The 13,864-nt window shown below is 50.7% G+C and overlaps 1 protein-coding gene across 5 annotated transcripts in view; it reads left to right on the top strand.

Annotated features, from left to right (window-relative positions):
- EDA (ectodysplasin A) overlaps positions 1-13,797 on the top strand; it is a 76,461-nt gene extending 62,664 nt beyond the window's left edge. For 2 of the 5 annotated variants that reach the window (XM_067005129.1, XM_067005125.1), the window contains 5 exons: positions 3,036-3,215; positions 4,165-4,199; positions 4,550-4,601; positions 7,395-7,525; positions 9,510-13,797. In XM_067005129.1, coding sequence (XP_066861230.1) covers positions 3,036-3,215; positions 4,165-4,199; positions 4,550-4,601; positions 7,395-7,525; positions 9,510-9,761 — 650 coding nt within the window. In that variant the 3' untranslated portion in view covers positions 9,762-13,797. The remainder of the gene's footprint in view (positions 1-3,035; positions 3,216-4,164; positions 4,200-4,549; positions 4,602-7,394; positions 7,526-9,509) is intronic. The other 3 variants (XM_067005128.1, XM_067005127.1, XM_067005126.1) reach the window with 3 other exon arrangements.
- Positions 13,798-13,864: the final 67 nt, after the last annotated feature.

Genomic DNA, 13,864 nt, shown 5'->3' with positions numbered 1-13,864 from the left:
TGAGAACACTTAATAGGCATGCATTTGTTTGGTACCAGGAACTTAAGCGAGCCAAAGGATCTGCTTTATAGGCTTATTCTCAAAAATATGCAACAGCCCTGATTTTAGGGAAGCGGAGTCCAATTGCCTGTTTTTGCTGCTCGTAACGATCGAAACGCTCCTGCGAGTGTTTCGAACACTGCGGCGCTCCCCTGTCGCAGGTTGCAGGAAAGGCATCAGCTGTGTGCAACTCAGGGGCTCCCCCAGACGTGCTGTCTCTGAACCACACGGCGCTCAGCGCTGGTGCTCCCGCTACCCAGGGCTTCCAGCAGAAACCTGGCCGCTGCACCGGCTGCACGTGCCGCTGTGACCGCGCCGCGCCACGTCGGTGCTCCTCGCATGCGACCTCGGGATTTATGGCTGAGAGGTCGGGACAGGCCGCGGTCGGGAACTTCGCTTGTATTTACCCTCCAAAGCAGCATAAAATTTTATGTTCAGAAAGCTTGTCCTAACAAAACTCCGAAACCCTAAACCCGCGCTAAATCAGCTGAACTAATAACAAGTGGTGCCTGTGGTGTTCGTAGCAGTTTTGGAGTGGCTGAGGGATCTCGTAGAGCTGTATTACATACAGCTGTAGTGCTGTATAAAAGATTGCAGTTTTATGGTGTTGTCGCTTTTTTTTTTTAAAGAATTAGAGCTTATTGTTTAGTGAATGACAATTAAGGAAAGCGTACCGATTGTGCCTGGTTCAGTCGGCTTGGGGGTGAAGGAGGCACTCGCTGGAGAGCTGTGCGGAGCTGGGGAGTGCCACGGGACGTTCTCAGACCTCTGCAGATCCATCAGGTACGGCAGCTCTGCACGAGGCCTCGTGTGCTGTGCAGGAGGCACGTGCTGCCTGCCTGACCCAAAGCTTCGACTTTGTGCTCAGGCTCGTCGTTAACCGCTGAGTGCTCGCAGGAGCTGGGTTTTGAGAGCTGGTTTCGGCTGTGCGATGGCTTCCCCTGCTTGGTGTGAGCACCCGGCGCAGACCCCACGGCGCACAGGACTCTTGGGAATGAGGACTTCTCGTGTGGCCGTATTCTGCCTCGATAAGTGGCTCTTAAAAAAAAAAAAAAGTTGAGAGAAAAGAAAGGGGAAGCAGTGGCATCTCATTCCCCACATATCCTCCTAAAAGCGTCTGCAGGCTTTCCCAGCTTCCTGGCGCGCTGCTTGTTTTGCACCACAGCTCGGCCATGAATGGTCCCCTCAGCGGGAAGATGAATCGAGCTTTATCCGCACTGAGAACTATTTTTTGCCTTGTGACTTTAACAGGCGGGATTGCATTAATACAGAGAAGTAGTTGAAATTACTTGAAGGAGCAAGAATGCATAGAAAATAAGTGTCCCTGTGCAGCTTCAGAATTATGTGCAATTGTTTTACTGCTAAACTAGCAGCTAATTTAGTCGCAGACCAGATTTCTGAGACAGATTAGTTAAAACAGCTGTAATGGGTGTCCCTCTTGGGAAAGAAAGCAAGGAGAGACAGCCGCAGGATTCCTGCCTTAGTGCCTGTGATCCTGCAGTGGGATTGTCTAGATGGAAGGGGGTGTGAATGAAAAGAATTCGGTAAGCATGCTATAGGGGAAAAAGGTACGGGTTTGGATTCAAGCTGAGAATTTCCAAGACCTGTCATTATCCTGAGGAGGAGGAGGCGGAGAATTGCTGGATTAGAGGAAGCCTGGCTTGTGGCCAGCTCAGATTCGAAGGCACCTCTGCTAATGTGGGCAAAAACACTGCAGGTAACAATTTGTCCCCTTAAGCCTTTGCCCCGTTTTTGTAGGATACCAGTACTACAGCAATATTATTTCAGTTATGAGTATTTAGCTTAACTTAGCTTTCTACTTTAAACGAAGCACACGATAGCATTCTGCTTCCTTTGGACCTAGAAACGAAAAGCGGGGCTGGAGGTTAATTCTGTGCGGCCGACTGACTCTCGGCCCCGTGGCAGTGCGGAAAGGAGCAGCTGGGTGCTGGGGCAGGTGACGCGGGAAGGGACCGCGTGGCACACTGCCACTGAGCGGCACAGCTCTCTCTTGGCCGTGGCTGGTGGCCGCGGTGCACCGGATTAGATCCTTCCAGTTCTGCACGAACTGAAATAGTTCATTTCTTGTGGTTTGGTCCCACCACAGCGATGCATAGTTAGTAGAGAAACAAGTACATAAATGTACGCAGAAACCATACCCGTAGTCTTTGTTTTCTATCCTCGCTGTTGCTGTTGTCTAAAAAATGGTTTAATTCTGTGCCTGAGCAGACTTTGTTGCAGCAGTTGATGAAACGGCTTTGCCATGTTAGTAAAGCTCTTTGGCGTAGAAGCTGTTAGAAAACCGCTCTTTAAAAACTACATCAAAAGACCATAATTTGTCACGGGGATCTGGAAAATCAGGAAAGCGCAGGTCAGGTTTTCCCTGCAGACCTTACTTCGGTCCCCTGTGTGCGTGCCTGATCAGAGTCTTTGCTTCTACTTGCAGTCTTCTTGCATCGTTGCGCTTTCTTTTCCCATCCTTTGTCCTTGTGCCTGATGCAAGGTGCTCAAGGAACGCGGCAGTTCTGCGGTGCTTTCCTCCTCGGGGTTCAGCTAGCCCTCCCCTCGGCCCTCCACCCAAAGCCCAGGCTGGGCACTGAGTTACTCTGAGGCACTGAGCATCTGAGTGCTTCATGCAATGCTCAGTGCTGGGATGCCGCGGGGAGGGAAGGGGCGAGAGCAGGAGCTGCAGCTCGGCTCCGAACTGCCCTCTGGAGGAGTCCCTGGGCCAGGGGATCGGTGGCACGTGGTCACGTCCCTACAGGCTGCGTGCTGCTGACGTTAAAGATGTAGATACGAAGGCATATGGGTACAGCAGGTGAGGAAGGTTGCAGCTGTTCTACGTCAAAAAGCTATTTTCGTTGTAAAATCAAGAAATGGCGGAATGTTTTCGGGGTTGCCTGCTGTGGCCCATCCGACCGGGTGTTCCTCCTTGTTGGGGCTTGGAGCGGGGCTGAAGTGGGAAACGCTAACGCTTGGCCTTGTGTTTTTTCCAGGTAAGAAGGCCGGTCCTCCGGGGCCCAACGGACCCCAGGGGCCACCGGGCCCTCCTGGCCCCCAGGGCCCCCCCGGCATTCCTGGTATCCCCGGGATTCCCGGCACCACCGTCATGGGACCCCCCGGCCCCCCCGGCCCACCAGGCCCTCAGGGACCGCCCGGGCTGCAGGGCCCCTCAGGTAACCGCTCGTCCCCGTGGCTGGGTGCCCCCCTCTGCCTTCATTCCTGACACAAACCCCATTTCTGCATCCGGACCGGGGAGGGTGCTGCTTAACACGAGCACTAAAACATCCCGGGAGCACGAGAAACCAAGTCAGATGGGTTTTGCCATACAAGTCAGATGAAAATATATTTTTCTCCTGTGGTCCTTGGTTGTGTTTCTCTTTGCTTCTGTGTATCTGTATGATACTATTCCTCCGTGGAGTCATATGCCAATTATTTTGTAAAAATCCCTGAATTTAATTACTCTTTAAAATGCATGTTAGTGGAAGCTCACATCACTGTTGTTTGTGCTATGCACATGAACAGTCTGGTATTAAAAAATGCTTCTTCAGAGAAATCAGGGCTGTCACCCTATGGCTTGCATGGCTCTCAAAGGAAAACTCGGTTGACTTTTCAGTTTATGTCTCAGAAATTGCTGAAGCACAGGCCAGCAGCAGCATGAGGTCCTTAGCACTCTAGAGTGCTGCCCACAAGCATCTCCTCTTTAATAGAGATTTGGCTCTCGGAGAAAAGAGATTTCAGCATGGAGCTTGAATGCAGTGAATGACCTGCGTTACTGCGGAGTCAAACTTGTAATCTTTGCAGCCAAGAGTCTTCGTTACCACTACTGATCAGCAAAGGAGTTGTGCAATTTTTCCTTCTAGTGGAAACTGGTTGAATATCGTTGGGGCATTTTGATGATGCTAGGCAGAATGCGGGAATAAAATAAGAAAGAAGTAGGATGAGGCTTTTTCTTACTTGCATACTTTCTAACATGAAGCCGTACCCCATATAGCTGTTAACATCCTCCTCCTGCTATAAATGGGTCTTTAATGTTTGTTATGGGGTAAGAGTTTTCTTCATAGGAATATTTACTGCAGCTCTTTCAAGCATAACTCTGCAGTGATGTGAAATTGCATTTTGCAGGTGCCACAGACAAGGCAGGCTCCAGAGACATCCAGGTTGGTTGATTTTCTTTCAAGTTACCGGTTATGTTTGCCAGCGTGCCAAACCCACCCCTTCCCCTCTGTGCTAAATCATAGCTCCACAAAATGAGCGACTGAGCTCACTTTTCTCATTGCTCAAGAGCAAGCCGTGTTAATCTGGCTTGGGCTTCTCACTTCTTGCCCAGTAATTGAACATGTTGTTCTCAGCTGCTCCCATCTTTTTTTTAGTTTGTTTGTTTATGAAAAGCAGTAATGATCTCAGAGTACTGTCATGTACCGGTCGGCAAAGCCGTGAAGCCATGTCGGTTACTGTAAAACGACACGGTGTTTCTGACCAACTTTAAATCCCTGTAATCTCTTTGCAGCCAGCTGTGGTCCACCTTCAAGGCCAAGGCTCAGCAATCCAAGTGAAGAATGGTAAGGATCTCATGATATTGGCACTTACTGAACCTGTCCTGCAGCCCATGTCACATACCTGGATCTAAGACCACTCTGCGATAGGGGGCATCGATTACTGACCGTGACAGTCTGATTCCCATTGCCCAAACACTTCAGAGGAGCTTTCTGCTCAGTGTCCAGCCCCATTTCTTTTGTGCTCAGACTTCCCAGTTTGTCTCTATTCTCCCAGAACTCCAGCCCCACTGGGTCTCGCTTCCCCTTGGCCCCCAGATACAGTGTGCCTCCTCCCACCTGTTGTTAAATCAGTTTTCCTCAGCCCCTTGACCGGCCAGCCTTCTTTCCCAGCCTGTTTTGTTGTTGTTGTTTTCTATTGTAAGCCTGCAGTATATCCCCTTCCTGTCGAAACCCCGTTAGCCTGTGTTTTTCCCCATTTCCCCATGAATATATTTCAGGGGAAAGCGCAGCTCCAGAGAGAGCTGCGAGGACACAGAGACACACAGCTGCTAGCTCCTCCTGCCTTGCCCCGCTGCAGGCAAGCACACCCTGCAGCTCCCCAGCCCCCTGAGCATCCCCCCCACGTCTGTAACTCAGCCCAGGTCCTGCCGAGCCATTTCACATCCACCAGCAGTTCTCAGCTCTCCTCCTTCCTCCCCGAATCCCTCTCCGATTTCTGCTCGGGTTTCTGCTCCTCTTGCCAACAGCTGGGTCTCATTCATTAGCTGCTGTCTCTCGGCTGGCGATGTCTCGCTGTGCTGGAGAGGAGCTGGCTTGTCCCCTGCCTGGACCCCGGGGAGCCCTGGGGACAGGGCTGCAGGACCCGTGGTCACCGTCTTCTGCACCGTGCGTGGGACGGTGAGGGCTGGCCAGGGCTCCTGTGGAAAGGCTCGGTTTATCTCTTCCACCAGGCGTGAGCTGACGTTTCTCACGGTTAGGGAAGTATCCTTCGAGCTGAATGTCTTTCCTGCAGCGGGGCGAGGGAAAGCTCCCAAAAACAAAAAGGAAATGGGCTGTTTCTAACAACAGCACGAGGGAAAAGATGCTGTTTTGCTTATGTTCAGAAAGTAATTATCCCGTTATTAATGGGAACCGTGTATGTTTACAGAGTGTACGCTACTCTCTAAGAGTGGGAATTACCCTGTAACCGTCCTTCCCTGCTGCTCGGGAACAATCCCCTGCTCTGAGCCTGCCTTCCTTGGGCACTCAGGCATTAATGCTGTCCAGCTGACAGTGAGCAGAAGCCACAGCCTGCCGGCTTAGCAGCCAGGGGCAGGCAGCAGAAAAGCAGACGAAGACTGGGAGGAAAGAGAGTTGCATTTGATAAAACCTACAGACCTGGTGCTGTTCTCGGCACGTAGCAGCGTGTCCTTGGGATGTGCCCGTCCGGGGAACAGAGGTCCGCTGGTGCTGTCAGCTATCCTGCTGGCTCCAGTGGCAGAGGCCTGGGTGGCGGCTCTGTAAACCCCTAACTGTGTGCTGAGGACCCCAGTATAGGTTCGTGTGGTGTGACGTGATGCCATTTTACTTTGTTGCTATTTTGACTTTTTTAAATCTAGGAAATGTAATCACACAGCGTTCATTAAAACAATGCTAGTTGTAAAGTCAAGAACGTTGAAGTCAAGGGATATCAGAATTAAAATCAATTGTACAACCCTAAATTGGCCTCCATGCACATCTGTCCTGAGAGACTATTTCAGGCCATAGTTGCGTACCATTTTTTTCCATAATACTTTTGTTTATTTTGCTGCAAGGCCCAGTTATCTTCTACAGAAGATCCCAGGGCTTAAAATGAAGGTGAAGGCTGTGTCTTCGTGCTCAGCAGCACTGAGTGGGGCAGGCAGATTTGCCACATTTAGTCCGATTCCCGTAAGGACAGGAATCACTGTTCTCATCCTAGTCTTGCCATCATCCTCATGAAGTACCTGTCTGCAGCACACTGTGGAAGTTTTACTTCATTTGGTGTGGAAACTGGGTAGAGAGGTGTGGGGAGGGGAATGAATAAAGAGATGGGAAGTTGAGGACATTTAATAGCCTTCTGGCTGGGTAATGTCAGCTGGGAATCTTGCCTGGAGGGCTGGATTCTGATCCTACCCTTCTGCAGAGTTTCTTCCATGATACCAGGGAAGTCACCAGCAGCAAAGGGCCAAAATTTCAAGAGGCGCCTGGGGTCTGAGCTGCAGAAGTGCTGCTGTAACCACAGCTACCAGAAGCTGCTTGTGCTCTGTGGCTGAACAGGCAGAGTGTCAAAAACCAGCCCCTGGCCTCGGAGCTGAATTTAGAAAACACAGCAAATACATTAAAGTACTGGCACTGATTTCCATGTGCCAGTGTCCTTGCTGTGCAGTGGGGATGATAGCACTTACTCTTGATGAGAACATTTTGTCAGGGCTGGGAAACACTCAGGTACGATGATAAGCTCACCTTAGCCTCAGGAGAAGATGAGCTCGTCTGTATCCGATGCTGGGGATGAATGCAGTGTAGTACAAAAGGCCACGTGCTGCTTCAGGGGTGAGAAGAGGGACTCCTAACAAGGATAAGCAGAGATGGAAATCGCTCATCCTGCACGCTGCATGATGTGGGTGTCCCATTCAGACAGCAGCTAGTGCTGGTGTCATCAGAGCTAGTGCCGTGGGAAGGAGTCAAAACTAGCACAGCACGGTCCTTAATTCTGGGGTTTTCTTGCCAAGTTTTGACTTTTCAACGTGGGTCTGTGTCAGGCGTTGTGTATGAAACCTTGCAATGTCACTGTATTTCTGTGCTCCCGCGCTTTTCATCCTGACGGGTACTGAGTGACTGCCATTTTCTCATACTGAGATCTTTCAGGTGGAGTCCTCAATGACTGGTCTCGCATCACTATGAACCCCAAGGTGTTTAAGCTGCATGCCCGCAGTGGGGAGCTGGAGGTACTGGTGGACGGCACATACTTCATCTATAGTCAGGTAGAAGTGAGTACGGTCCTAGGCCTAACTCCTATTCTTGTGTTCCAATGGAAGCCTTGCATGAACCACGAGAGGGCTCCAGACAACTAGCAAATGCCAAGAACTTGTATGTACCTTTAACCACTTCATGCTCTAGGAGATGTGTGTCGGAGGAAGAAGTTAGAGTTTGGAAGTGCGAGGTCAGACGTTTCGCCATGACACCAGCTGCAAGAGATTAGTTACTGCGACACGCGCGCAGGCGCCCCACCAAATCCCATATGCCACCAATGACTTGTTCCCCCACCATATTGTCTGCGCAGTCAGTCAGCAGCAAATCTAAACCTTATTGCAGAGCAAGAGTCCCAGCAGGAGGCTGGGCTCTGTGCTTTAAGAGGGATGTCATACCAAAACCCTGACAACTTGTGATCATTGAGAAACCGTGTCGCTCTCTGTAAGCGTAGGACTCCCAGCCGGGGTGGCTTGGCCAAACTCCAGCCCAGGTAATTCCGTTTTGCCTCCACGTTCTTTGTGTAGCTTCAGAGGGACACGATGTGCCAGCAGCCTTGCTGTGCAGCAGGATGGCTCAGCTGCTGCTTTAGCTGGTACCAGCGATGGATGTACAGAGCTGCCTAGGTAGAAAGTACTGAACAAAATAATTCATATTATGACTTAGGGTATAGGAATTAAAACATAATTTCCTTTCCTCATTTGGAAAAAATAAATGCAGGAGGCATACTGTCATTTAGCGCAGTGCTCCCAGTCTCTTGCAAGTTTCTGAACAGCTTCTAAGCTGCACGGAGTGTGAGCTGCCACGCTCTACCCAGCCCTTCCACAGCAGGCAGGGTGTCCGGTCACCTGCGGGCTGAAAAGCTGTCCAGGTTCTGGGACAAGATCTTAGCCCCTCCGATCTCCTGATCATGATTTGCTTATATTCGGCTAGCAGGCCCATTGACTGTACCAGGTCAGGTGAAGTGGGCTGTGGATGTCAGGTGAGGTAGGGCTCTTCCGTGGAGCTGGTTATGCGTTGGCTTGGATGGGGGCAGGAAAAATAACTCTACATGGGCCAAAGTATAATTGTTTCCCAAGCGCTTCATGCTAATTGCTGGCCATAACACTGGGCCTCTGAAGCTTTTGTCGCTTTAACCCATCGAGGAGAAAAAAGGGGACTCGGCCTTGTTTAGCTTCTGTGGTCACGGAAGATAGGCTAAGAACAACTAGCAGGTGCATCCAAAATGAGTAGTTTCCTTCCATCAGGAGGAAGCGGCTCCCTGGGACAGACTTCTCCTTGTGCGAGTCTTTCCCAGGCATCTTGCAGTTCTTCCGAATCAGCACGTGGGAGAGGGTTAAGGAACTGAGCAAGTAACAGTCATGGGGACTTAGTCACTAAATCCAGGAGTTAAATCAGTACAAATACCCTGAGGTCATCCGCCTCCAAGCTGCGGAGGTTGGGAGGGTGTCTTCCCTCTAATAGCTTATGCCTTTGAAAGCGCCTCAAGTCCAGTTACAAAGAAGGCAGCTCCCAGTCATCTTAGGGCATTTTTGATGTCAACACTAAAGGAGGCTCATGGGATCCAGAAAGCAGGACTTGCCAGGTAAGTGAAAGAGGACTTCAGTTAAAATCTTTGTCTGTTTGTTGGATGAAAAGCTCTTTGTAGCAGATAGGTTTGTTCTCAGGTTGCTGTAACTCAGCCTGCACAGGTTTGTAATGTTTCCTGTAAGAAGCAGGGTCTAACGTGAGGATTCCTAGCTGGGCCATAAAGATACTTGGATTTGAAGACACTTGCATGCTTGTATTATTAGTGTGAAGTGAAATACAAAGTTTCCTTATGTTTCATTGGCTTGAGGGTCTTTCTGCCTGAACAAGCCAACCTCCCATGAGCATGGGTGGCCAGGGGCCGAGGAAGGGATCGTTAGCAGAGGGGCCATACGTATGCCTTGAAAGGAATGTGGACTTCTTCCTGGTGCACAAATACACTGCCTAATAGTCTTTCTTCTTCCTGCTTCACATCAGGTATACTACATAAACTTCACAGATTTTGCCAGCTATGAGGTGGTGGTGGATGAAAAACCCTTTCTGCAATGCACTCGGAGTATTGAGACCGGCAAGACCAACTTCAATACCTGCTATACAGCTGGGGTCTGCCTCCTCAAAGCCAGGCAGAAGATTGCTGTGAAAATGGTCCATGCTGACATCTCCATCAACATGAGCAAGCACACAACTTTCTTTGGGGCTATACGCCTAGGAGATGCACCAGCATCCTAGATGAACTTGGCATATCCAAGGATACTCACAGAACTGCACAGTGCTGCTGTTCATAAGCGTATCAGTATTTCAGGGGGTTCTGTAATCCGGCCATAAAGAAAACTGATCCAGAGCTATTTATTCCTATATGTGAATGCAGGAAGCACAATGTCTTCTGTGACTCGCATGGAGACTTGGATCAAAAAGCTAGCCGAAAAAGCGTTGTGAGGAAGAAAGGCTGTTGTGTCTGCCTTGTCTCAGTATTTCAAGTATTACTGCACTGATATTCTGCTCTGTGATCTTCACATGAGGCTTGTTGAGAGTGATGTGGGTCTCTGCTTCTATGTTGCACTAGCAAGAGCATCCCAGGCAGTAGCAGGAGAAGATAGACGTCTGTCGAAATGGTCCTGTCTAGGCACTCCTGCTTCTGCCGGCTGACGAAAGCAAGAAATGGGGTTTCTGGTTTGCTGCCTTCTCGGTTCGCACTGGGATGGCAGCATGGTGCGAAGGGAGGTGAATAGGACAGAGTCAGTGGTGTTTACATTCATCCTCAGGAGTGTGAGAAAGGAAGGCGAAGAGCTTGAAAGCAGGCTGCAAAAGCAGTGTGTCTGAGAGGAAGCTAAACACTTAATAGAGCAGGCTTAGCACAGAGAAAACTGCCTCTACATTCCAGAAATTGCAAAGTCCCAAAGATAAAGATGATCCCGGTTCCAGAGCCTCTGCTACTTTCAGCTCCTGCCATTACCCCAGAGGTGTACACTGCCCTAACGGGGGCTGCCTTAAAGTACTGCTGCTGTTACAGCAATTTGTGTTTTTGTTTTGTTTTTTGGTTTGGTTTGTTGGGTTTTTTTGTTTGTTTTTTTTTTTGGTCTTTTTAATTAATGTGTTGCAAACCAGAACACATTTCTACAGGCTTCACAGAGCCATGTAGAGCAGACAAAAGTACTTGTGAAAACACTCTGAAGAAGTTTGTCATGTTTAAGAATAAAATATTCAAACAGGAAAGGTTTTTTTTTTTTTTTCTGTTTTAATAGCAACTGCCCTGCTCTTAGATGTGGTTTTTATCCTTCCTCCCCACACCCTTTTCCTTTTGGCACTCTTCTACCTAAAATGCTCTAATAAGTGGTGATGGAGTCTCTAGCAAAAATGTGTATTTAAGAAGTCTGGTCCAGCATGAAGTCACCACTTTTTCTTTTCTCTGAGCCCTGCTGAGTCTAGTCATAACTCGATTTCTGGTGACTAATAGAGTAGCTGGGACGCTATTGTTTCTTTTGGCTTCTTGAGCAACTCTCCCGTTACCTCCCCTCAACTGGTGAGATCTAAAGCTATAAGATGTGCTTGAGCTGAGCGAGGGGCTGAGACGCTGGCTGCTCTTTGTGTCATGCCTTGGTTTGGGCTTGGTCGTGGCGTTTGTTCGGTTTTGCAACCGGCTTTCTTTTCAGAGCACGTTTCGTTAAGCGAAGAGGGCAGCGGAATTTCAGCCTATATGGCAAAGAGGAAAAGCAGGACTGGGAGCGAGCCCCAAACCGATGCCTTGGGTGATATTAGCCCAGCTCTTGGCCAGCAGCGGAGGCTCGGCCGCGCTCACCTGCAGGGATGCAGGAGCCAGCGTCCACCCGCGGGTAGCGATCGGTGCGGCCGCCCTGGCTGGGGCATTCTTGGCTCCGTTGCTTTTCCCGATCCGTAGCGAGTGATCTCACTTGCCAACTATTGCAGTTATTGGGAGATAAATATTTCTTGGGGGCACCCAGCTTTGGCTTCGGCCTCGCTATTCACAGGAGGCGTGCAGTTTATAAAATAACTGCATGAAAAATTGCCTGCTATTTCTTTTTCAATATGTTCTCCTCCTTTCTAGCCTTAACATGTTGGACTAGCAAGAGCCTTAGGGGTACTTAACTAGTCTTTGTGGTTTATTTCCTTTAAAACGGATTAAGAAGGACATGTTCCTTTGACAAGAATGAATCAGGACAACTGTGTATAGTGAGAACATTAAGCAAATCATTAACAGAATTGCTTTAGAATACAGTCTGAACAGCAAGACTTTGGGGCAAGCATAAATAATGAAATGGCTCGGGAGAGCACGAAGGATGTAGTTTGCATTCTTTGTCCCCCACTGGCAGGATCTGTGATTCGCTTCTGAGTATGGCTGCGAGCAGGAGGAGGCAAAGGGAGAATCCCCTGTTGCTGCGAAAACCCCAGGCAGCGCTGCCAAGCTCCCCCTTGGCGTGTGCGTGGGGCGGCGGGGAGGGGACAGGGGGAGCGGTTCCTGCCTCCCTCCTCGCGAGCAGCAGAAGGCGTTAGGGGCTGCTTCTGGTCTGACACCGCAGCCTGAGCACCGCGACGTGGGCTCAGAGACCGGGGAATACCTGGCTTCGGATGGCCTTCGTGCCAAGAGCCACCTTCACCGCTGGTCTGAGCGATCGATGCGTCGCCGGCCCTGTGGCAGCCCTGGGGAGTGTTTTATACTTGAAACCCGTGGGCCGCCCAGCAACAAGTTCTCGTTAATGAAGCATTGCAGTGCAGGTTGCCTAGGCTGTAGCGTAGCTTCTTCTGTATGACACTTCTCTGCGCCACCGTCTTCGGTGCCTCTGCAGGTTTCCATAACTGGAGCCAGAAAGGGCTGGAAGCAGCACAAAAGAGCTTGAGGAGGATGCGTGTGGAAGAGTTCAACCACCTCCAGCAGGAACAGGGCCTTGCTCCAGTCTTTCCCTCTGGTGTCTTCTCATTCCGGTGTGTGTCAGTCCCCAGGCTGGCTGAGAAGGAAGCGCCTCGTGGACAGGCCGACATCGGCGTGCTGGAGGCGGTGGCGCAGCGCTCCGGTCCCCGCAGCGGTCACTGCTGCCCTCCCACGTGCCGCCCTTCCTGCCGGCGGCACTCGCTAGCTCGCTCTTACCTCCGTGCCTTAGCTCTGCCGCTCAGTGTTTGGCTGGACTCCACTTGCAGAAATGTAGCAAGCAGCTGATTGGTATTTAATTCATTCAAAACCCTTCTCCCCCCCCCAAAGATCCTCTATGCAGACAATCCGTAGGGAAGCCAGCTCTGCTCTTGTGTTCAGGGCACCTTTGGAAGGAAGGATTCTCTCCAGCAAACGCGTTAGGGCATGGCTCCCTGCCCACAAATACCTGTCTGTGCTTTCCTCCAGTGCCTTTCTCGCCCAGGTAAGCAGTTGTGGGCCTACTGCTGCCCCCTGCCAGCCCGTCAGGGGACTCGGCACCGTCCTTCCAGCGTTCGGTGCTCAGAAAAGGGCACCTGGGCTGCAGCTGGAGAGAGATGAGCAAACTACATTGGCTTGGTCCTTCCTTCGTCTGGTGGGGCAGCCCCTCCTCTGGCAATCAGGGGGGCAGAGGGCCCTGTGGAGGCGCTCACTCTCTCGTGGCCCACTGACTTACTGCGTGCCTTCCAGGAGCCCCCCCTTCACTGTCCCCAAAAGTCCCGGCGTGGGCATTTGGAGAAAGTGGAGGAGAGGCTGCGTTTCCCGGTCTGTACCGAGGAGGTACGGGGCAGATGTTCACGTGGGAGTTGCTCCCAGGTGCGCATCTTCTGTGGCTCTGTGAAATCCGGACGTGCTGCAAGCAGCACGCTCCCTGGGGTGTCAGCTCAGAGCTCGGGAGCAAAAAGGCAGCTGGTCACAGCAAGCCCCCTCGCCCCCGTCTGCGAGCTGAGCCTCCTCCGGGCAGGCTGCTCGGGTTTGTTCCATTTCTCTGGCTCACAGACCAGACACTGTCCCCTGTCCAGGCGCAGCTGCGTTCAGTTGCTGCACCCATTTGCAAGCCCGATCCCCCCGTGATGTCTGTGTTCATCCCTTCCAGGTGTAGGAGGAAGCCTCTCCTCAACCTCCCCAGTAAAAACATAATGGGAGAGGAGTTGTGGGAAAAGATACACAACTCCGAGCCTGTTATTTGTCTGAGCTGCACAGAGATATACTGATGCTGTTTTGTGCTTCGACATCTTTATTCAAGACACTATCTGTATATAAAATATACATAATGTATATAAATTAGGATGTAAGTTTATGTAAATTGTCAATATTTTCTTTGCAAATAAAGCTTTTTCCTGATCTCTGGGTGTTCCTCGATGCTCAGCACTGGCAGGTGGTGGGTGCAGAGGAGCTCGTCCGAGGGGTG

The sequence above is a fragment of the Anser cygnoides genome, chromosome 13 (assembly GCF_040182565.1).
Source record: "Anser cygnoides isolate HZ-2024a breed goose chromosome 13, Taihu_goose_T2T_genome, whole genome shotgun sequence".
Classification (NCBI taxonomy): Eukaryota; Metazoa; Chordata; class Aves; order Anseriformes; family Anatidae; genus Anser; species Anser cygnoides.
Note: the sequence above shows the minus strand (reverse complement) of the source record. Positions and strands in the feature narration are given on the sequence as shown.